Source organism: Dendrobates tinctorius, unplaced genomic scaffold, assembly GCF_039654945.1.
Source record: "Dendrobates tinctorius isolate UK_male_01 unplaced genomic scaffold, ASM3965494v1 ptg000098l, whole genome shotgun sequence".
Lineage (NCBI taxonomy): Eukaryota > Metazoa > Chordata > Amphibia > Anura > Dendrobatidae > Dendrobates > Dendrobates tinctorius.
Window position 1 is genome coordinate 3,541,338 of NW_027361766.1, and position 24,823 is coordinate 3,566,160.

General features: G+C 40.7%; 1 protein-coding gene across 3 annotated transcripts in view; it reads left to right on the forward strand.

Moving 5' to 3' along the window:
- MAGI3 (membrane associated guanylate kinase, WW and PDZ domain containing 3) overlaps positions 1–24,823 on the forward strand; it is a 414,340-nt gene that overhangs the window by 376,010 nt on the left and 13,507 nt on the right. For all 3 annotated transcript variants that reach the window (XM_073587058.1, XM_073587056.1, XM_073587057.1), the window contains 4 exons: positions 2,239–2,424; positions 17,706–17,805; positions 19,838–19,943; positions 24,099–24,242. In XM_073587058.1, coding sequence (XP_073443159.1) covers positions 2,239–2,424; positions 17,706–17,805; positions 19,838–19,943; positions 24,099–24,242 — 536 coding nt within the window. The remainder of the gene's footprint in view (positions 1–2,238; positions 2,425–17,705; positions 17,806–19,837; positions 19,944–24,098; positions 24,243–24,823) is intronic.

Here is a 24,823-nt window from a genome sequence, read left to right on the forward strand (position 1 = left end):
CATCTGTCCTGTGCTGCTATGTCTTATCCTTTAGCGTGGTATATATTTAATGTAGTCAAGCAGATGTTGTGCGTATTAACAATACCGCGCAGCGCTGAGCATGGCACCCAGGCACACAGTAACACGAGTCAATTAGCTCACAGTACAGAAATTTGCCTGAATATTAATGTTTTGTAAAGGTTCATTCCTCTTACCGCGACCTATTTTTATGGGTGAATTTTTTATATGTACAGTTAGGTCCATGTATATTTGGACAGACACAACATTTTTCTAATTTTGGTTCTAGACATTACCACAATGAATTTTAAACAAAACAATTCAGATGCAGTTGAAGTTCAGACTTTCAGCTTTCATTTGAGGGTATCCACATTAAAATTGGATGAAGGGTTTAGGAGTTTCAGCTCCTTAACATGTGCCACCCTGTTTTTAAAGGGACCAAAAGTAATTGGACAATTGATTCCAAGGCTATTTCATGGACAGGTGTGGGCAATCCCTTCATTGTGTCATTCTCAATTAAGCAGATAAAAGGCCTGGAGTTGATTTGAGGTGTGGTGCTTGCATTTGGAAGGTTTTGCTGTGAAGGAAACAAGCGGTCAAAGAAGCTCTCCATGCAGGTGAAACAAGCCATCCTTAAGCTGCAAAAACAGAAAAAACCCATCCGAGAAATTGCTACAACCTTAGGAGTGGCAAAATCTACAGTTTGGTACATCCTGAGAAAGAAAGAAAGCAATGGTGAACTCATCAATGCAAAAAGACCTGGGCGCCCATGGAAGACAACAGTGGTGGATGATCGCAGAATAATCTCCATGGTGAAGAGAAAACCCTTCACAACAGCCAACCAAGTGAACAACACTCTCCAGGAGGTAGGCGTATCAATATCCAAATCTACCATAAAGAGAAGACTGCATGAAAGTAAATACAGAGGGTTCACGGCACGGTGCAAGCCACTCATAAGCATCAAGAATCAAAAGGCTAGACTGGACTTTGCTAAAAAACATCTAAAAAAGCTAGCACAGTTCTGGAAGAATATTCTTTGGACATATGAAATATGAAACCAAGAACAACCTCTACCAGAATGATGGAAAGAGAAAAGTATGGCAAAGGCGTGGTACAGCTCATGATCCAAAGCATACCACATCATCTGTAAAACACGGCGGACGCAGTGTGATGGCTTGGGCATGCATGGCAGCCAGTGGCACTGCGTCACTAGTGTTTATTGATGATGTGACACAGGACAGAAGCAGCCGAATGAATTCTGAGGTATTCAGAGCCATACTGTGTGCTCAGATCCAGCCAAATGCAGCCAAACTGATCGGTCGTCGTTTCATACTACATATGGACAATGACCCAAAACATAAAGCCAAAGCAACCCAGGAGTTTATGAAAGCAAAGAAGTGGAATATTCTTGAATGGCCAAGTCAGTCACCTGATCTCAACCCAATTGAGCATGCATTTCACTTGTTAAAGACTAAACTTCAGACAGAAAGGCCCAAAAACAGCAACTGAAAAACCACCGCAGTGAAGGCCTGGCAGAGCATCAAAAAGGAGGAAACACAGCGTCTGGTGATGTCCATGAGTTCAAGACTTCAGGCAGTCATTGCCAACAAAGGGTTTTCAACCAAGTACTAGAAATGGACATTTTATTTACAATTATTTAATCTGTTCAATTACTTTTGGTCCCTTTAAAAACAGGGTGGCACATGTTAAGGAGCTGAAACTCCTAAACCCTTCATCCAAGTTTAATGTGGATACCCTCAAATGAAAGCTGAAAGTCTGAACTTCAACTGCATCTGAATTGTTTTGTTTAAAATTCATTCATGTCTAGAACCAAAATTAGAAAAAGGTCTCTGTCCAAATACATATGGACCTAACTGTAAGCACTACTTGGTCATATATAAATAATAATCTGCGACTTTATGAAATGTTATGTTTGTCTTGAGTTTGGGGCACAGTGATTGCTGGCAAGTCTTTAACTTACACAAGTGCCATAATAAGTATATTTTGCGCCACTGACCCTTATCATAAGGATTTGTGGGTGTCCCATTGGTCAGACACTATCAAATTAGCATTTCTCTTCAATCCAGTAAATATAGCAACCTACCTTATGTGCACACCATGCAACCCAAGCCAACTCCGAGGTCAGCGTGTGAATGATGCCCAAGAGTTTTGTTTTTTGCCATTTATAATTATGGACAAGCAGATTACATGACTATCTGGGTATCCTAATTCTCATTGCAGTCATTCCTCACAAGATTGGACGGGTGATAGAAGGTAGCCCTGCTGACCGCTGCAGAAAGCTTAAAGTGGGAGACAGGATCTCCGCTGTTAATGGCCAGTCGATTGTGGAGTTGTCACACGATAACATAGTACAACTAATAAAAGACGCTGGGAATACAGTAACCCTCACGGTGATTGCAGAAGAAGGTAAGTCTTATTGTGTTTAAAGGTTCAATAACCCTGCCTTGCTTTCACATTTTGCCTATGCTTAAAGGGAATTAGTCAGCAGGTTTTTGCCATGTAACCTGAGCGTACCACGATGCAGGAGAACAGAGCCTGATTACAGGGATGTATCACTTATTAGATGGTGTTTTATCAGCAGGAGATTATCAACATAGGACTGTTGGCCTTGTGCATCCTAGTTCAACCCCACCCACAGGACAACTGGCATTGTGCATCCTAATCCAACACCACACTCAGGACAACTTGCCTTGTGCATCCTAGTCCAACCCCACCCTCAGGACAACTGACCTTGTGCATTCTAGTCCAACCCCACCCTCAGGACAACTTGCCTTGTGCATCCTAGTCCAATCCCACCCTCAGGACAACTTGCCTTGTGCATCCTAGTCCAACCCCACCCCCAGGACAACTTGCCTTGTGCACCCTAGTCCAACCCCACCCTCAGGACAACTTGCCTTGTGCATCCTAGTCCAACACCACCCTCAGGACAACTTGCCTTGTGCATCCTAGTCCAACACCACCCTCAGGACAACTGGTCTTGTGCATCCTAGTCCAACACCACCCCCAGGACAGCTTGCCTTGTGCATCCTAGTCCAACACCACCCTCAGGACAACTGGTCTTGTGCATCCTAGTCCAACACCACCCCCAGGACAGCTTGCCTTGTGCATCCTAGTTCAACACCACCCTCAGGACAACTTGCCTTGTGCACCCTAGTCCAACACACCCTCAGGACAACTTGCCTTGTGCACCCTAGTCCAACACCACCCTCAGGACAACTTGCCGTGTGCATCCTAGTCCAACACCACCCTCAGGACAACTATCCTTGTGCATCCAAGTCCAACACCACCCTCAATACAACTATCCTTGTGCATCCTAGTCCAACCCTCCCCCCAGCACTGAATACGAGCTCTCATGATACAATGTACATAGAAAGCTGCTAATCAGCAGTGTGGGTGCTAAGTCTGCAACAGCGAAAACTGTGACTCTGTCATAACTACTGCACCCAGTAAACTTAAATGATACAGGTGCTTCTCACAAAATTAGAATGTCATCAAAAAGTTAATTTCAGTTCTTCAATACAAAAAGTGAAACTCGTATATTATATGGAGTCTTTAGAAACAGAATGATCTATTTCTAGTGTTTATTTCTGTTAATGTTGATTACGGCTTACAGCCAATTAAAACCCCAAAAAACGTTATTAAAGTCCTGTGATCACTGCAGCATTAGCGCTGATACAAGTAGTCAGTCTGGCTATGCAGTGTGAGAGGGGAGGGAAACTAGAAATAAGCGTGATGTGAATTAGCAGGTATGTTGAAAGGGTGAATAAACTACAGCTCTACTGTATCTATAACATGGCAGACAATCCTATCCGGTTCCTATTAGTCAATTAAAAAGAGTGAGAGGCCTTTAATATCCAAACAGGGAATTATTACAGTGTGGAGGAAACCTTCTAGATAATAAAGTCTTATAATTAATTAGCAGTCAAGCAGGGTAAAGCAATGTAGTAAAGAGCTTGGGAAGGGGCGGCAAGGCAAGTGTCATGTGTGCTAGCAGGCTTGTAGAAATCACGAACGGATAGACGCTACGCCGGACTTGTAACATGGCAGCCAATAATGACTTCCTTCCGGTGTGCTGTGAGCTGCCGCAGAAATGGCTGCACTTTCGAGGAAAAGGCTCCATTAAAAGGAAGCTATCTTCAGACAATAACCTATTGTTTAAATCCAGTTTCTGTTTTACATGTATATTTTTATTTTGTTTCTGTTTGTTTGTTTTTTGTACCTTTTAAAAAAAAAAACAGTGCTCCTACAATTTTTCCGTTCCTTTTGGAAAAGTTTTCAGCAAGGCTCCTTATCACAGACAGGCTTGTAATGCCAGGTAATCTCTTTATACATAGCTGATAATACAGGGTCCACCATTCAGAATAAGTGGTGTCACAGCTGACCTTGTTCCCCTTCAAACTCACCTTTGCACACGCTCATTAGTTGCTTCAATACACGATATAGGGTCCTTGTCTGTTCGTTGTATCTAATGTATGTGTGTATTTCCTGACTTACCAAGAAGCTAGTCTAAAGAAAGCCCCAGTGGCCAGTGTGAAAACTGCAAGCTATTTTTTTTTTTTTTTTTTTTTACTACAGGTTGTGATATGGAAAAAGTTGAAAAAAACATTAACACAAAAACCTGAACCAAGCAATTAAACAAATGATATTTTTTTCCGTAGGATAGCTTCCCTTTAAGTTGCTGTGAAGTTTTATTTTGTAATTTTTTTTCTGTGTTACTTTAATAAAACACCAAAATTAATTGCATATTTTTTCCCCTTAGAGATTGCACAGTATAAGCGAATACTATCTATTAATCCCGAGTCACATTTTTGCAATCCTTTTGAACTGATAGGTCACCTCCTGTTAAAATGACTTCCTTTAGAGTACGAAGGTGACAAGAGCACTTTAACAATCCAGCTTGGCTATTAATATATAGCTGATAATCTGGCGAAAACCTGACACAGTGCAGTAGTAAAGTAGGTCATCGGGGGCTTTTGTATCCGGTCAGCAGAGAATATTTATTTGCCATCAGTTGAAATCTGTCCAGAATCCGAGCTGTGACGCCATAAATCACATGATGTTCTAATGCTGTTTGTTTGCTGTCTATTCTGTAGTTACAGAAATAAAGCCTACATCTGCTCATGCCTTCTTCTGCAATTTATTCAAGACTGTGGTTCCACGTTTTAATTAGAAGCATTATAATGCCGCTGCCAGATAGATGGCTTTGCCCATTTCCAAGTAATAAGTACCTTAATCCAGCAAGCAGATGGATTAGCATAAGGGGACATTCTCATTACAGTGCAAATATTACTTTCAGTCTTATGTTTTATGCTCAAAAACGTCAAAGGCCCAATTTACCTGTTCTTAAATATTTAGTAAGATTTTGAATTCTTTCTCTTTTGTATTTATCAATTTTCAATAAAAGTCATGGATTTTCAGGTCCATAATTTGTTTCAACGCAAAAAATGTGTCATTGAAATTTGGTAAGTGCTGATTAATTTCAGAGACTCCTTACAACCCAGGGCTATGGATATCGATAGATAGATAGATAGGCATTTAAAAGGTTGGGCACCCCTGGTCAAAATTACTGTTATTATCAACAGTTATACAAGTTGAAGATTAATTGATCTCTAAAAGGCCTAAAGTTAAAGATGACATTTCCTCTGTATTTTAGGCAAAAAAGTCTTTTATTTTTTTACATTTTTTTAAAAATTACAAAAAGGAATGTGGGCTGATGCAAAAGTTTGGGCAACGTTGGAGATTTGTCTGCTCGGAAAACTTTGACCAAGGTTTCAGACCTTAATTAGCCTGTTAGGGTTATGTTTTGTTCACGATCATCATTGGGAAAGGCCAGGTGATGCAAATTTCACAGCTTTATAAAACTCCAGCCTCCTCTAACCTTGTGCTAAAAAAAACGCAGCCATGGGTTCTTCTAAGCAGCTGCCTTTCACTCTGAAAATGGTGGAGGCCCACAAAGCAGGAGAAGGACTATAAGAAGAAAGCAAAGGGTTATCAAGTTTCCCTTTCCTCCGTTTGAAATGTAAATAAGATATGGCTATTAACAGGAACAGTGGAGGTCAAGATAAGGCCTGGAAGACCAAGCAGAATTTCAGTGAGAGCTGCTGGTAGGATTGCAAGAGAGGCAAATCAGAACCCCCCACTTGACTGTAAAAGACCTTCGGGAAAATTAAGTAGATTCTGGATTTGTGGTACATTGTTCTACTGTTCAGAGAAACCTGCACAAATATGGCCTTTAATGCAAGAGTCATCAGAAGAAAACCTCTCCTGCATCCTCACCATAAAATTCAAATTCAGAAGTATGCAGAAGAACATCTAAACAAGTCTGATGCACTTTGGAAATAAGTCCTGTGGGCCAATGACTATAAAATAGAACACTTTGGCCACAATGATTAAAGGTATGTGTGAAGAAAAAAGGGAAAAGAATTTCCCGAAAAGAACATTTCGACAACCGTTAAGCATGGGCGTGGATCAATCATTCGTTGTGGTTGTGTTGCAGCCAATGGGTCGAGGATCATTTCACAGGTACTGTAGAGGGAAGAATGGATTCAATGAAATTTCAATGAAACTGGAAGAATTTTTCATAACGAATAAATGAAAATCCCTCAAACAAGAATTGAATGACTCTTGGCTGCTTACAAAAAGCATTTACAAGCCATAATACTAGCAAAAGGGGGTGATTCTAGGTACTAACCATGCAGGTTCCCCAAACTTTTGCATTGGCCCATTTTCCTTTTTGTTATTTTTAAAATGTAAAAGTTGAAAATATATATATTGTGCCTAAAATACAACAGAAATGTGTCATCTTTAAATTAAGGCCTTTTAGGCCTTCAACTTGCTTATCTGTTCACAATGAGAGTAATTTTGACTAGAGGTGCCCAAACTGTTACATGCCACGATAGATGGATAGCTAGATATGAGATCGATAGATATGAGATAGATACCGTACTTTGCAGATTCTAAGACGCACCGGGACCGTTCCTGTCAGACTAATCTGATAAGCTTTTATGAAGAGGCAAGTTCCAGACTGGACCAAGGGAATGCATTGGACGTGGTGTACATGGACTTTTCAAAAGCTTTTGATACGGTGCCACACAAAAGGTTGTTACATAAAATGAGAACAATGGGGATAGAGGAAAATATGTGTAAGCGGGTTAAGAGCTGGCTCAGGGATAGGAAACAAAGGGTGGTTATTAATGGAGCACACTTGGACTGGGTCACGGTTAGCAGTGGGGTACCACAGGGGTCAGTTTTGGGCCCACTTCTTTTTAACATTTTTATTAATGACCTTGTAGGGGACATAGAGAGTAAAATTTCAATATTTGCAGATGACACTAAACTCTGCAGGGTAATCAATGCAGAGGAGGACAATTTTATATTACAGGAGGATTTATGTAAACTAGAAGCTTGGGCTGATAAATGGCAAATGAGCTTTAATGGGGATAACTGTAAGGTCATGCACTTGGGTAGAACAATTAAGATGTATAATTATGTGCTTAATTGCAAAACACTGGGCAAAACTGTCACTTAAAAGGACCTGGGTGTATGGGTGGACGACAAACTCACATTTAGCGGCCAGTGTCAGGCAGCTGCTGCAAAGGCAAATAAAATAATGGGATGCATTAAAAGAGGCATAGATGCTCATGAGGAGAACATAATTTTACCTCTATATAAGTCACTAGTGTGACCACACTTAGAATACTGTGTACAGTTCTGGTCTCCGGTGTATAAGAAAGAAGTAGCTGAACTGGAGCGGGTGCAGAGAAGAGCGACAGAGTTTAGTAGGGAACTAGGGGGTCTGCAATACCAAGACAGGTTATTACACTTGGGGTTAAGTTTGGAAAATCGAAGGCTTAGGGGTGATCTTATTACAATGTATAAATATATGCGAGGTCAACACAAAGACCTTTCTAATGATCTTTTTACTCTTAGACCTGTGACGGGGACAAGGGGGCATCCTCTACGTCTTGAGGAAAAAAGGTTTAAGCATACTCACAGACGCGGATTCTTTACTGTAAGAGCAGTGAGACTATGGAACTCTCTGCCATATGATGTTGTAATGAGTGATTCCCTACTAAAATTTAAGAAGGGTCTGGATGCCTTTCTTGAAAAGTATAATATTACAGGGTATATACACTAGTTTCCTTGATATTACGTTGATACAGGGAGCTAGGCTGATTGCCGTATGTGGAAGGAATTTTTTTCCCCAATGTGAAGCTTACTGTTTGCCACATGGGTTTTTTTTTTGCCTTCCTCTGGATCAACATGTTAGGATAGGATATGGGTTGAATTAGATGGACTTAAAGTCTTCCTTCAACCTTAATAACTATGTTACTATGTTACTATAAGACGCATCCCAAATTTTGAGGCGAAAAATAGGAAAAAAAAACCTTTTTTTTTTTTTTTAATGGTGCTGCTTCTTATAATCCATGCGTCTTATTGCTTACTGGGGGTGGTGGCTGCAGTGAAGAGGGGTCCCAGGGTCGCTGCTGGAGGAGGCAAGAGTGGAGCGTTGCTGCAGGCCGCAGGCTCGGATGACTGGGTGTTCGAATGTGTGGCGTGCCGCTGTGGGTGTTCGGTGCTGCCTGGGCTCTGCCGACATTTTGTGAAAGGCCAGAGCCCCCGCAGTTGCATGGTTTCCTATGGGGGTGGACTGAGATTCCAGATTTCAGTGCTGAGATCTCATCTCCCGAGATTTTGGTGCAGAGATCTCCATCTGCACATGCGTCGCCCCCGGCAGCCATTTTTCCAGAGTCCACCCTATAGGAAACCATGCAACTCTGGGGGGCTCTGGCCTTTCACAAAATGTCGGCAAAGCCCTCGCAGCACCGAACGCCAGCAGCAGCGGGCCGCACATCCGAACACCCCCTCATCCCAGCCTGCGGCCTGCAGCGACCCTGGGACCTTGCTCCACAGTGGCTGGTAAGTTATATCCGCATTATAAGATGCACCCCCATTGTCCCCCCAAATGTTTGGGGAAAAAAGTACGTCTTATAATCTGAAAAATACGGTAGATAGATAATGCAGTGTATTATGTGAGCAATCAAGCTCAAATGTGGTCAAATCACTAGTAGGACTAAAAAGTGTTTAAAAAATTACAATATATAAAATTAAAAACAAGAATGCAGGAAAAAAGGAGACCTAAATAGTATGGCTGCATTTTGAACCTTAAATGTAAAAATTATCAAATACTTTAAAGTGTTACTGTGATTTTTATTTATATCCCATAAATCAATATTATATATGAAAATAAGGAACTTTATAATATGTCTTAATATAATATGTCATAGAAATCTGCTTCTTTCTCCTCGGTTCATGGGTAAAATCTGTGCTCAGTGAAGACAGGTTTTCCCAATACGGAGATGACAGTTGGTGCTTTTAAACTTTTATGGAAAGGGGAGGGGGATTTTCTAGAGGCAGACACATGACATTTTGTTGCAGGTTCCCCTAAAATGACAATTACAGTTCTCCATATAACTCTAGGATCAACAACTGTCATATTCCATCTCAGTAATGGGGAAATCTAGGAAATCTACTTTCACTGAAGACAGATTTTACCATTAAATTGAGAATTTTGAGAATGAAAGATCAGTCCAGGAGGAGAAATAAGCGATTTTCTCTGATAAGATATAGGACAAAGTTTCTTATTTTCGTGTGTACTATTGATTTATGATACAAATTTAAATGGTGGTCAAGACAAAAGACAAAAAAAGCTGAATTTCTGTGGGCTTTTTCTTTTATTTTGCCATCTCAAAATGCAGTGCAATATATTTACTTCAAATCGGAGACACAAAAAAATGCAACTCATCCCACAAAAACCAAGCCCTCATTAAACTTAGTTGATGGAAAAATAAAATATATTTTTCTCTTTTGGAAGGTGGGTTTGAAAAATTCTGAAAACAACTGAAGTGTTTTAGAGAAAACATACCTGGCTGCAAAGGTGCAACCAATGCCTGATTCATGCTATGTCTGGTGTAGGCAGCATGAACCGAGCGACGGGTACCCTTTAGGCTGTGTGCCCACGATGCGTTTTGTTAAGCGTTTCCACAGCGTTTGTGCCGGATCAGACGCTGCAGAAATGCTTAAAAGATGCATCAAATTAATTAGCATGCGTTTTTGGCTTTTTGTGCCAATGCATGCGTTTTTAACCGCTCAGGAATCGCTTAGCCGCTAAAAACGCAGCATGCTCATTAATTCCCGCATTGCTCAGCATTTTTAGCCATCCCCAATGTTCCCAGAAATCGCGTGTCAAAAAACGCGTCAAAAAACGCGCAAGAAACGCGCGGAAAAAGACGCGTGTTTTCTGGGAAAGGGGATCCTTTTCCTGAGCGTTTAAAAACGCTAGCGTGGGCACATAGCCTTAATCTTTAAGGCTGTGTGCACACGCTGCGGATTTTGCTACGGTTCCGCAGCGGTTTTGGCCGCTGCGGTGTACAGTACCATGATTCCCTATGGGAATCAAAAACCGCAATGCAGACGGTGCGGAATTTTCCGCGCGGATTATCTGCGGTTTTCAATCCGCAGAAAGAATTGACATGTCAATTCTTTCTGCGGATTCTCCTGCGGTTTGCCATCTCCTCCATTGAGGAGATGAAAAACCGCAGGGCAAAACCGCAGAGCAATCCGCAGGTAAAACCACAGGTATTTTGACCTGCGGATTTTACAAAATCCGCGCGGATGAATCCGCACCTAATCCGCAGCGTGTGCACACAGCCTTAGAGGATGTTCAGGATTAGATATACATTGTTGCTTTCATCCAAAAGCAATGGCACATCTGTCCACAATTTGTGAGCTGCAGTACTAGACCGGGATAGATATGGTACTGTTTGTGGAAGAAAACAGTTGTGGTTCTACTCTTCTACTTAAACCTATTCTTTAATTTTGGTATTTGTGCTGGGAGACCGTGACTAGTGTTACATGTGAGGGTCACTGTATGTTCCTCCCCCCAGGATGCTCACGGAGGCGTATTGAGGCAATGGGAGTGCATTGCAGTCGCAGGCGTATCGGTGGTAACAATGCAAACAAGAGTATAGGTCTTGGACATGCTAGTTGTCCAAGGCAGATTTAGGGAAAACCTGCTCTGGATTTTTGGTGTTTTGAAACAGACTGCAGATGGTAGTGTTGCAGTCTGTTTCATTCCGGACCCTGGGTTTCCACGTGGCTGAATGCCATAGAAGCTAGTTAAAAACCCTGCAGTATAGGGTTTGGGTGTGTCAGATTCAGGGTTCAGTGTCAGTTTGGTGTTTGGAGGAGTACAGAGCAGAAGGCAACATGGGCCATCAGAGCCAAACAGTCAAGGCAGCTGAATAACCTGGCACCCACAGCTTACACAGCGGCGCAGTTGCCCACAACAACTGGTCTCGGATGTGGACTGTCTTCTGCCCGACACTGAACCGGAGGTAGACTGTCCTGTTTCCGAAGGAGGACTGGCGTGTTTCGTCACTGTAAACTGGAGGATATGGTTCCCAGCTGTAATTCGGAGGATATCATGTACTGTGTAAAGCTGTGATTAGAACATTAATACGGTGTTGCAGTCGCCCACAGCAACTGGTCTCAAGAGGAGGACTGGCGTGTGTAATGACTGTAATCAAGAGGATATGTTTTGAACCGGAGGATATCTTGTGCTGTTTTTTTTTTTTTTTAGTTGAAAATTAAAGCGACGTTTTGCTTTGAACTTTGCTGGATCACCACCTCATCATTGCACAGGGTGCTACTGCTGCACTACAGTGCTTAATGTATTTTTTTTTTGTTTTTTGTTTTTGTTTTTTTTTTGGCAGTGTTTTTTCACATTGCTACCTTTGTTAAGAAAAAACCTAAATTAATCTTGCCATTTTCTCACTTGCTGGGACTTTTTTAGTCTCTAATTTTCTCTTGTTTCAAGAAGCAACACATGTACATAGCCATAGTGAACAGACTCCGATCTTACCTTTTGTGTTGAAGTACACTTATCTAATGAGCCTATGCCAAAGTCATTATGAAGGAAGGAGAATACAGGGTCATCTGTGACACAGCTGTGTATAGGGGTGTTACCTGTCATTGTAATCCTGCCTATGATAAGAAGCCTTGCTGAAAACTCTTCCTGAAAAGAAAGAAAATTTGAGTCTAAAAAACCCCAAGTGACCAGTGTGAAAATTGCAAGATTCCTTTTCCTTTAAATATTTTATAATGATCTTTATTTAAAGTCTCAAAAATTAAAAAAAAAAGGTGTGACACAAAAGCCTGATTTAAAGAATAGTTAATTTTCTTATGACTTCATTTCTTAAAGAGGATCCTAAAGAAATAATTAAATTGACTTAGTATCTATGTATTCCACAGCAAACATAGCAACTTTAAAGAATGAATATTTTTTCATTAAATGTGTGTTTGTGCATGGTGTAGCGTGTGAGTGCATTAATATAGTCACCTACCGCGGCCTTCTCCAGTGTCCAGCTTCCTCTTCTCTGTGACGTCCCCTCTGTGCAGACTCTTCAGGTCACGCTGCGCTATGCATGACCCGGCGGTGATTTTACAGTGTAAGCCTGTGGAGCGTCAGGATGAGGCTCTATAGACTTTCATTGTAAATGAGACTTCGGGATCACACACACAGAGTGAGCGGAATAGCCTGAATTGTGGTGATGTGACTGAGAAGAGGAACGGGACAGCGGAGAGCAGAGGCAGGAGAGTTTATTAAAACACTTACACTACAGTTGTGGCCAAAAGTATTGACTCCCCTGCAATTCTGTCAGATAATACTCAGTTTCTTCCTGAAAATGATTGCAAACACAAATTCTTTGTTATTATTATCTTCATTTAATTTGTCTTAAATGAAAAAACACAAAAAGAATTGTCCTAAAGCCAAATTGGATATAATTCCACACCAAACAAAAAAAAGAGGGTGGACAAAAGTATTGGCACTGTTCGAAAAATCATGTGATGCTTCTCTAATTTGTGTAATTAACAGCACCTGTAACTTACCTGTGGCACCTAACAGGTGTTGGCAATAACTAAATCACACTTGCAGCCAGTTGACATGGATTAAAGTTGAGTCAACCTCTGTCCTGTGTCCTTGTGTGTACCACATTGAGCATGGAGAAAAGAAAGAAGACCGAAAAACTGTCTGAGGACTTGAGAAACCAAATTGTGAGGAAGCATGAGCAATCTCAAGGCTACAAGTCCATCTCCAAAGACCTGAATGTTCCTGTGTCTACCGTGCGCAGTGTCATCAAGAAGTTTAAAGCCCATGGCACTGTGGCTAACCTCCCTAGATGTGGTCGGAAAAGAAAACTTGACAAGAGATTTCAACGCAAGATTGTGCGGATGTTGGATAAAGAACCTCGACTAACATCCAAACAAGTTCAAGCTGCCCTGCAGTCCAAGGGTACAACAGTGTCAACCCGTACTATCCGTCGGCGTCTGAATGAAAAGGGACTGTATGGTAGGAGACCCAGGAAGACCCCACTTACCCCGAGACATAAAAAAGTCAGGCTGGAGTTTGCCAAAACTTACCTGAAAAAGCCTAAAATGTTTTGGAAGAATGTTCTCTGGTCAGATAAGACAAAAGTAGAGCTTTTTGGGCAAAGGCATCAACATAGAGTTTACAGGAGGAAAAAAAGGCATTCAAAGAAAAGAACACGGTCCCTACAGTCAAACATGGCGGAGGTTCCTTGATGTTTTGGGGTTGCTTTGCTGCCTCTGACACTGGACTGTTTGACCGTGTGCATGGCATTATGAAGTCTGAAGACTACGAACAAATTTTGCAGCATAATGTAGGGCCCAGTGTGAGAAAGCTGGGTCTCCCTCAGAGGTCATGGGTCTTCCAGCAGGACAATGACCCAAAACACACTTCAAAAAGCACTAGAAAATGGTTTGAGAGAAAGCACTGGAGACTTCTAAGGTGGCCAGCAATGAGTCCAGACCTGAATCCCATAGAACACCTGTGGAGAGATCTAAAAATGGCAGTTTGGAGAAGGCACCCTTCAAATATCAGGGACCTGGAGCAGTTTGCCAAAGAAGAAAGGTCTAAAATTCCCGCAGAGCATTGTAAGAAACTCATTGATGGTTGCTGGAAGCGGTTGGTCGCAGTTATTTTGGCTAAAGGTTGTGCAACCAAGTATTAGGCTGAGGGTGCCAATACTTTTGTCTGGCCCATTTTTGGAGTTTTGTGTGAAATGATCAATGTTTTGCTTTTTGCTTCGTTCTCTTTTGTGTTTTTTTCATTTAAGACAAATTAAATGAAGATAATACCAAAGAATTTGTGTTTGCAATCATTTTCAGGAAGAAACTGAGTATTATCTGACAGAATTGCAGGGGTGTCAATACTTTTGGCCACAACTGTATACTTCATTCACATATACACATATTTAAGGAAAAATGAAGATTCATGGGAGAGCTTGTGCCTGTCCTAAGGACAGAGACCATCTGGTTCAGGACGTATTTGATTCTGAAGGAAACCTTTCTGTAGGACAGATCGCTTTAAATTAATATCAATTATATCCTATTTAGTCTTAATATTTTGCTGCAGATGTATCTAATAAAATGCCATGCAGAGGAATTGATAAAACTGATGGACATGATATGTTCTGTGGCCTCTCCTGAAGTGGGAGAAAGTGCCGTCGTTCTACAAGATATTCTTTTCTAAAATGTTAAGAGACGTTAGATGAGATTCTTCTCTGACGAGAGCTGAACATACCTGAAAAAGAGTACCAGCCCCCGACTGGTGTCCAGCACATGTAGCATTGCAGTTGTGACCTTGATGGGAGATCGGAGTGAGTGTCAGGATCTGTGCGTTCTCTGATTTCTATTAAAGGTAGACATTTCTTTTGGATTCCTACTGCGGATGTGGATAAGCTTCTAAGTCATGAGGACATGTATTGTCTTGCTTATTGGCTCTTATCTCATCCAGCTAAACCATAGAGAGTTCCAATGAGGAGCTTTTAGAGAATTGGAGAAGAGCATCACTCTGCAGCTAAACATTTCATTGCTTTCCTTGCTTCTTGGCTGCATTTCTTAGCCTTTCAGCTCCTTTAGTTATCTCCGCACACAGCTGGTGCACAGCCTGAACAGGGCATAGATGCGTGGAAGGTGGCCAAGACATGGTATAGCTATGTTAGTTAAAGGCTACTGTGACTTGCTGATTAACTCCCTACTATCCAGTCAAATCTAATGTAGTGTCCTACATTTTGTGCTGCCCTTTCTTATATGCATGTGATATCCGAAAACAGATGTCAGTGCAGTAATCAGTGGCTGCATACCTGTACGTGTTTTACGAAGGGGCTTTGGAATTTGTTTGTACAATGCTTTTTCACTTAATTTTCTTGTGACTTCCTGTTGCAGGGCTAGAGAGGAGGATTAGAAATGCTAATAAATAAATTTTCAGGTTTTCCTCAAATCAGCATCTTGGAGAAATTCTCACGGTGATCTGCTGTGAACTCACTGATCTGTACTATGGTGACCTCATCACTGAGTTTTTCCCACAGTGCTGAGGTCACTGCAGTTCAGCCCTGCTAGGAAAGCAGACTCAGTGACCAGCAGGTTGCAGCCCCCAGCTCTGAAATTTGCCTGGCTGGTTATAGAAAATACAGGGGAACCCATGCCGTATTTTTCATTCATTTATTTATTTATAGTGCAGGCAGCGTGTGCGGAATACTACCATCAGCTGCTCCTGCTGTACTGTTATTGGCAGCAGATGTAGGCTGATAGGAGTAATAGCCTGTTATGATTGTTCTTATTTGAATACAGCTCTCATCATTCTCCTCTGCTCACAGGCAGAACAGAGAAGAATGATGAGAGCCGTCTTCAGCACCCGGCGCCGTGGAACAATGTTTACTGTACCACTGCTTCTCAGGCCCCGGGACATTTCACACAGATAACATCCCTGTGTGTCATCTATGTGCGAAATGTTTTGTGGCCCGTGCTGATGGTAAAAAAATGGACAAGTCAGCATGTTTTACCCATGGAGACACGGTCTATGTAAACACACTGCATGTGTAAGTGTCTCCGCTATGTGTGATAACTGTCACCACACATACCGGAGACACAGACATGTGTGAGAGCCCTAAGAAACTAAGAAGCCTCCCCATCAGGGAATTGAACCTCGATCTCCGGCGTGATAAGTGAGGGCACTCACCACTATACATATGAGGACTTGCTCTAAGAAAGTAAGAATCCTGCCCCTCTGAGAATCGAACCCCGGTATCCTTGCTTGACAGGTGGGGATACTGACCACGATACTAACAAGGACTTTCTCTAAGAAAGTAAGAAGTCTCCCAATCACGAAATGAACCCAGGTCTCCCGCTCAACAGGTGTGGATACTCACCACTAAACTAAAGAGGACTTCCTCTAAGAAAGTAAGGTGCCACCCCGTCAAGGAATTGGAGACCAGGGTTCAATTACCCAGAGGAGAGGCTTCCCATTCTGCCATTTGAGAGCGCATGATGCAGTGTCAGAGACCCTCTTTCCAGCAATGTATCACTTCTCTGCTTGCTGCAGTTTTGATAAAATCACTGTAATATCTGTTGCAGATCTGCCAGTTCTTGGATTGTTGAGCTCTGTATATCCCCATTCACACCACTGATCGACCGCTTTTTGTATACACTGTGCATAGGCAGAAAGTTATAAATCGTTGGTGGGGGTATTGGTATATAAACCTAATGGATATGGAGGACTACATGGCAGCAGATTTTTTTATTCCTCTGCTGATTTGCACGGCCGGTATCAACCATAGGGTGAAATCTGTCACAATTTCAACAGAATTTGTAGTGGAATAATGAGTCCCATCTGTAGGAGTCTAAAATTTAATCCCAAGTTTTGGTCACGTGACTGTGTAGTAAAGTTCCACTAACCTGACAAATTGTGGAGCAGTGGCAACGTTCATGTGTATGGGTCCAAACTGTCCCCACAAAGTGAATGAGACTTCTGAATTCTCATACGCACGGTTCTTATTTTTCCTTGCAGATTTGAAGCAAGTTCATATCTGCAGCACGTCAGTTCTTTCAGTGTTTTTGCCGTATTTTTCACCATTCTGACTGGGAAAAACTGTCGCAAAACACGTTTATTTTTCTGCACCATTTTTTACAGCCAAGAATCGTGTTTTTGATGGAGAAATGTCTGCAACAAATATTTAACGGGTGCACATACACTTCTATGGATTTTGGTTTGGAACTCCCTGCATTTTGACAAATATCTATGTACCCTATTTAAAAACAAGCAATCCTCAGTAGTATATTATCATCATGGATGTTGCTGCTCATTTTATTCTGCCTATCATTTCTATGAAGTTTAATATTTTATTAGTTCTTTCATACGATTCATCTCTTTACCTTTTCGCATTCCTAAGTATACAGTCTCCCAAAGGGATGAAGAGATGCCAAATAAAAACATAAAAGAAAAGGCTGGTTTTGATGTTAGATATTGAAAAAATGGAGAAATCTATTATTCTTTAATGTATTTGTGTTGTTTGACTGTAGTTAATGGGTTATAGATTGAGGCCAACTAAACAGATTTCCCCAGCTATGACATCTCCTAAGAAGCTGCAAGCATCCCTGCAAAAAAAAGTCTTAATAGTTCATTTTTATCCACATGGGAGACCTCTTTTTCGCCTTTAAATGACAACAATTCAATTGCAGCCCATTTGGGAAGACTGTAATAATAATATAATAAAAGACGAACACTACAGTTTATGCACTTACTAAAGTTATATTTCTTTTGTCAGAACACAAAGGTCCCCCATCAGGGTCCAACTCTGCAAGACAGAGCCCAGCTCCACAGCATCGAGCCATGGGTCAAGCACCGAATTATGGAACGCTGGACAGGTAGAAAAATACACACTGATACTGATATAAATGGCATGTTGGTAATAAGTGGAGAAAAATGGAAGTAATACTGAGGTTGTTATCCAGCTAATAATATGGCAGCAAAATATGAAAAATGTACATGTATGGGAATATGTTGGCGCTATATAATTAGATTATTAATATCTTGTATTTGGATATCTGTCTTATACAGTCTGTACATTTGTGCGCAAAAGTTTACATACCCCATCAGAATTTTTGTTTTCTTGGCTTTTTTTTTCAGAAAATATGAATGATGACACCAAAACATTTTCTCCACTCATGGTTAGTGGTTGGGTGAAGCCATTTATTATCAAACTACAGTGTTTTCTCTTTAAATCATAATGACAAACCAAAATATCCAAATGACCCTGATCAAAAGTTTACATACCCTGGTGATTTTGGCCTAATAACATGCACAGAAGTTGACACAAATGGGTTTGACCATTTTGCTTGTGACCTGTTTGCTCAGTGTGTGCTTAAAAGCTGAGAGAGTTTCTCGGATCCAGACAGGCTCTTGCATCTTTCATCCAGCCACTGACGTGATTGTGAGTCATAGGGAAAGCAAAAGAATAGTCAACGGATCTACGGGAAAACGTAGTTGAACTGTATAAAACAGGAAAGGGATACAAAAAGATATCCAAGGAATTGATGTTATCAGTCAGCAGCATTCAGACTGTGATTAACAAATGGAAAATCAGGGGCTCTTTAAAAACAAAACCACGGTCAAGTAGACCAACAAAAATTTTGTCCATAATTGCCATGAAAATTATTCGGGATGCAAAGGAAAATCCACAAATAATATCAGCTGAAATACAGGACTCTCTGAAACTGGCTGTTTCAAGATGGACAATAAGGAGGCATTGAAGAAAAATGAGCTGCATGGTCGAGTCACCAGAATAAAGCCATTACTGCGCAAATGCCACAAAGTATCTCGCCTACAATATGCAAAACAGCAAGCCTCAAAATTTCTTGAACAAGATAATTTGGAGTGATGGGACCATAATTTAACTTTTGGCCACAACCATAAACGTTGCATTTGGAGAGAAGTCAACAAGGCCTATAATGAAAGGAACACCATTCCTACTGTAAAGCATGGAGGTGGATCGCTGATGTTTTGGGGATGTGAGAGCTACAAAGGCACAGGAAACTTGATCAAAGTTGAAAGAAAGGTGAATGCAGCACGTTATCAGCAAATACTGGAGGCAAATTTGCAATCCTCAGCTCGGAAGCTGCGCATGGGACGTACTTGGACATTGCATCATGGCAACGTTCCAAAACACAAGTCGACCTGTCATTGGCTGCAGCAGGACAAAGTGAAGGTTCTGGAGTGACTATCTCAGTCTTCTGACCTCAATATCATTGAGGGACGCTCGGGAGATGTCCAAGCGCGCAATTCATGCTGGACAGCCCATGGATTTACAGGAACTGCTGGCTTTTTGCCAAGAAGAGTAGGCAGCTTTATCATCTGAGAAAATAAAGAACCTCATCCACAACTACCACAAAAGACTTCAAGCTGTCATTGATGTTAGAGGGGGCAATACATAGTTTTAAGAAATGGGGTATATAAACTTTTGATCAGTTTCATTTGAATGTTTTGGGTTGTCATTAAGATTTAAAAAGAGAAAACACAGTAGTTTGACAATAAATAGCTTCACCCAACCCATGAGTGGAAAAAATTTTTTGCGTTATCTTTGATATTCTGTGAAAAAAGGCCAAGAAAGCAAAAATTCTGCCGGGGTATCTAAACTGTAAATATAAATTGTTTTAATACTTATTGCGTTTTTAGTGAATGTTAATTATAATATTAAAATGTATCCGTCAGTCGGTCTATGTACATATACAGTACATCTTCAGTAGATATGATGCATTTGTCATTAAAGGGATAAAATGGGGAGGGGGGAACAAAACAAAGCTGACATTATGGTAAGGATAAGTAAGTACATCCTGTAGAGTAACTGATGTATCTGTGCCTCTGCCCCTCATGTGTCCTGATTATATCCTTATTTTACAGAAATACATTGGACACAGAGGGCAGTAAGGGAGATCTCTCTGCTCCGTACAGGTTCCTATGGGCTGATGCAGCACACACCCTGCCCTCTGGAAGCCGGCACTCACAGGTAAGATATCGTACTTGTCTCTAGAAAGAAAGGGATTGTTAAAGATGGGAGATTTACATGTGATGGAATTTGATGGGAATGTATCCGAAGCTGGCAGTTCAGGCTTTTTAGGTTCATTGATCTTGTGTCTGAAATGTATGCAGGAGAGATGAGCAGAGATGTAATGACTGCATGGTGCACATATCGGGGTAGTCCTCTGGCTAGGTTCGGCCACAGGACAACTCAGACTGACTGATTCTCTTACCTACACTGATACATTGTTACACTGTATCTGTAGCCGCCCTAGTGGAAGGTTATGGTAGTGAAACAAAGACCACTTTCGCTGCCTATTTTACTGTGCCCCTTAATGTAGGGCTCATCTCTTTCTACAGGACAGTAATGTAATAATATGGCCTATAGATGAGTACTTACAGCCCTGAAAAAGCAGCTGACAGAGCTAATGTGCAGAGTAAATGTCGCCCTAGGGCATATTCCCCTACCAGTCTGAGTGCTGAGAATTATGTTACTGAGAAATGTGAAGTCCAATATATGTTTTGTCTCCGTTCTACCATTCCTAGAAGTGATGAAGTTAACCTTATCTCACGATTGCTGGGGGTGTCAACATTAATGCCGTTTTGTGAGGTTTTGGAGAATTGTATATATTGGGAATGGCTAATGAAACATTTCCTTTTATACCACAGTGAAATTAAAAAGAAAAACATGCCTAAAGGCATCTAATAGTAATAATAGTGCTTGTCATTCCTTGTAAATCTAATGTATTAAAGAAAAGTTATCACAAAATGACATATTATATTAAATCAGGTTTTTGTGTTACATGTTTGTTTTTGTTTTTATTTAATTTGTCAATTTTTTTCTTCATATTATGATCTTAAAATAATTCAAAATAATAAAATCGTAATAATGCAGTTTTCTTGCTAGCCACTAAGCTTTTTTTTTAGATTTAGACTTCCTGTACTTTCTAGGAAGGGTTTACAGGATTTTTCTTATCAGCAGAGGCAGGATTACAAAGACAGGCTGCACCTCTAATATTATAGGATCCATCAATTACAATAGATAATATCGCTATTGACCATGCTCCCTCTTCCTTCACAATGACCTTTGCACACACTTATTAGACACTTCAATACAAAAAATAGGGTTAGAATCTGACCGTTGTCTATGTACATGTGTTGTTTCCTGAAACCTATAGGAAGTTATAGTCTAAAAAAGCCCCTGTGGCTAGTGTGAAAATTGCTGCATTTCTGTTTTTTAATTTTTAATATATGTTGTGATATGAGGAAAAGAAAAAAAAATTGTGGCATTTTCTTATACACAAACCTGATTTAATCAATAGTTAATTTTCTCATGATCGCTTCCAGTTAACCCCTTAACGACCACCGACACGCCTTTTAACAGCAACAATTAAGGGTACTTATGTTTCAGCGCCGCTTTTTATGGGCACTGAGAAGTAATTGTATAGCGGCCCCCAGAGTCGGAATTTCTCCTGGGTCTCGGCTACCAGGGGTAGCGGAGACCTCAGAGAACACAATTTGAATTGGTTTTTACCAACCTCAGTGTTGTGACCACCGTTATTAATGGTATAACGACAACTGCAAAAAAAAAAAGGTCTGATTTTCCTTTTAAGTTCTCTCTCCTCTGATGTGATCGCAGATCAGAGGAGAGAGAAATGGGGTCCCTCCGATCCTACCCCGGTACCTCTGGTGTCCCTGTAACCCTCCGTGAAGTCCCCTGGGCCCCGGTATCATCTTCTGGGAGGAAGTGGGAGATCTGCCGGCCGACACCCGGCAACAATAGGAATTTTTCCTATTGGTTTATTTTGATCACTGTGATAGACCCTATCACAGTGATCAAAATTAAAAAATTGTAAATCAAACCCTCCTTTATCACCCTCTTAGTTAGGAAAAAATAATAAAATAAAAATATTTATTTCCATTTTTCCATTAGTGTTAGCGTTGGGCTAAAGTGATTTGGGCTAAACTTAGGGTTAAAGTAAAGACTTGGCACTCAAAAGGGAAAATTGAATTTGACAGTTCCTTTATTGTACAAAGCATCCAGTTCAAAAATTCTTGAACGTTTTTGGTCGTACAATCGACCTTCATCAGAAAAGGAAATTCACAGTTGATTTAACTGAAAGGAGCTGTAATGGAAAATTCCATATATCATTAGAGAGACAGCTGGCCTGCGTGATAATATTCAGTACTGAATATCTGGTCTAAAAGTCTGGAATAAGAGGTGTCTGGTAAGCAGCGGATACTGAAGGTAATAACCTTGTTTTAAGTAGAGGAACACTGGATTTCAGAATTGGGACTGACAAAGGTCCTGGTAAAGTGATCTATAGGTCCATAAATGGAGCTGAGATTTAATTAGAGGATATGCCACATGTTGTGCATAGCAGGCTTGTGTCCCTGATATGGGACTGGTACTGTTTGAGGAAGTATGTCCTGCCCAGGTTTGTCTGCCACGGGAGGAGGACGCGCTGGTTAGAAAGGCACGTGAGTGCAGGGGAATAGCGCTGTGTCCGGGCGGGCGTGTGTACAGCTGCTGTAGGAGACGCTCCTACAGCAGCTGTACACACTCCCGCTGCTTACCAGACGCCTCTTATTCCAGACTTTTGGACCAGATATTCTGTGCTGAATATTACCACACAGGCCAGCTGTCTCTCTAATGATATATGGAATTTTCCATTACAGCTCCTTTCAGTTAAATCAACTGTGAATTTCCTTTTCTGATGGTCGATTGTACGACCAAAAACGTTCAAGAATTTTTGAAGTGGAGGCTTTGTACAATAAAGGAACTGTCAAATTCAATTTTCCCTTTTGAGTGCCAAGTCTTTACTATAATCTATAGTGGATAGGATATCCTACTTGTGCACCTCCCTCTCAGTCATCGAGTGCCGTGTTTTTTTCTAATAAACTTGGGGTTAAGGTTAGGGTTGGGCTAAAGTTAGGGTTATGGTTGGGATTACATTTAGGGTTGGGACTAGGGTTAGGTGTGTGGTTAGGGTTATGGATAGGGTTGGGATTAGGGTTAGGGGTGTGTTGGGGTTTGGGTTGGAGTTAGAATTGGGGGGTTCCACTGTTTAGGTACATCAGGGGGTCTCCAAACATGACATGGCGCCACCATTGATTCCTGCCAATTTTGCATTCAAAAAGTCAAATGGTGCTCCCTCCCTGCCATGCACCCAAACAGTGGTTTACCCCCGCTTATGGGGTATCTGCCTACTCAGGAGAAATTGCACAACAAATGTTGTGGTCCATTTTCTCCTGATACCCTTGTGAAAAAAAAAAATTGGTTCCAAAGTAAAAAAAAATTTTGTGAAAAAAAGTAAAATATTCATTTTTTTCCTTCCACATTGCTTTAGTTCTGCACCTGAATGGTTAATAAACGTCTTGAATGTGGTTTTGCGCACATTGAGGGGTGCGGTTTTTAGAATTGTCACTTTTGAGCATTTTCTGTTATATTGACCCCCCCAAACTCACTTCAAATATGAAGTAGTCCCTAAAATAGTGGTTTTGTAAATTTTGTTGGAAAATTAGAAATCGCTGGTCAACTTTTAACCCTTCTAACGTCCTAACAAAAAAAAATGCTTCCAAAATTGTGCTGATGTAAAGTAGACATGTGGGAGATGTTATTTATTAACGATGTCTGTTAAGTGTACAAAAATTAAGTTTTAAAATTCCAAAATGTTTGCCAAATTTCCATTTTGTTTTATAAATAAACGCAAGTTATATCACAGAAATTTTAACACTGACATGAAGTACAATATGTCACGAAAAAACAATCTCCGAATCAGTGGGATCCATTGAATTGTTCCAAAGCTATATAGCCTCATGAAGTGACAGTGGTCAGAATTGTAAAAATTGGCTTGGTCATTAAGTACCAAATTGACTCTGTCATTAAGGGGTTAAGAGTCTTCATGTTCCAGGAATGTTTTAAGATATACTTATATTGTTTTAGTTTGTAGAGGGAGGTTATAGAAAAAAAAAAGCACACTTAGATGTACATTGTGGCCATAATGTAATAATTTATTATAGAGATATTAAAAATAAGGAAAATGCCACAGTAAAATTTTTGTCTCTCTGTTCCCATACAAATGTGTCGATTTGCATAACAATATATGTCACATATATTCTAAATGTTTGCATTAATGTGCAGAGCGCTGGTTGCTACCCTGTGGAGTTGGAGAGAGGACCAAGAGGCTTCGGTTTTAGCCTACGAGGTGGAAAAGAATACAACATGGGGCTTTTCATTCTCCGACTTGCAGAAGATGGACCTGCGATCAAAGATGGTCGCATTCATGTATGTAGCTCTTTAAACCATTGTCTTGTCACTGTGGATGTTAATGTCTTCTGTAAGTTCATTTCAAAGTTTGTCCCTCATTACAAACAGTGGGCAAAATTAGTATTTGATACACTGCTGATTTTGCAAGTTTTCCCACCTACAAAGAATGGAAAGATCTGTTCTTTTTATCGTAGGTACACTTCATCTGTGAGAGACAGAATCTAAAAATAAAAAACAGAAAATAACATTGTATGATTTTTAATTAATTAAATTGCATTTTATTGCGTGAAATACGTATTTGATCCCCTACCAACCAGCAAAAATTCTGGCTCTACAATATCTGTTAGTTTTTATTTTAGAAGCCCTGCTACTCTGCACTCATTACCTTTATTAATGGCACCTGTTTGAACTTGTTACCTGTATAAAAGACACCTGTCCACACACTCAATCACACACCAACCTCTCCATCATGGCCAACACCAAAGAGCTGTCTGGGGCAAAATTATTGACCTGCACAAGGCTTGGATGGACTAAAAAGACAACAGGAAAGCAGTTTGTTGAGACAATTATTAGAAAACGGCAGAAACACAAGATGACTC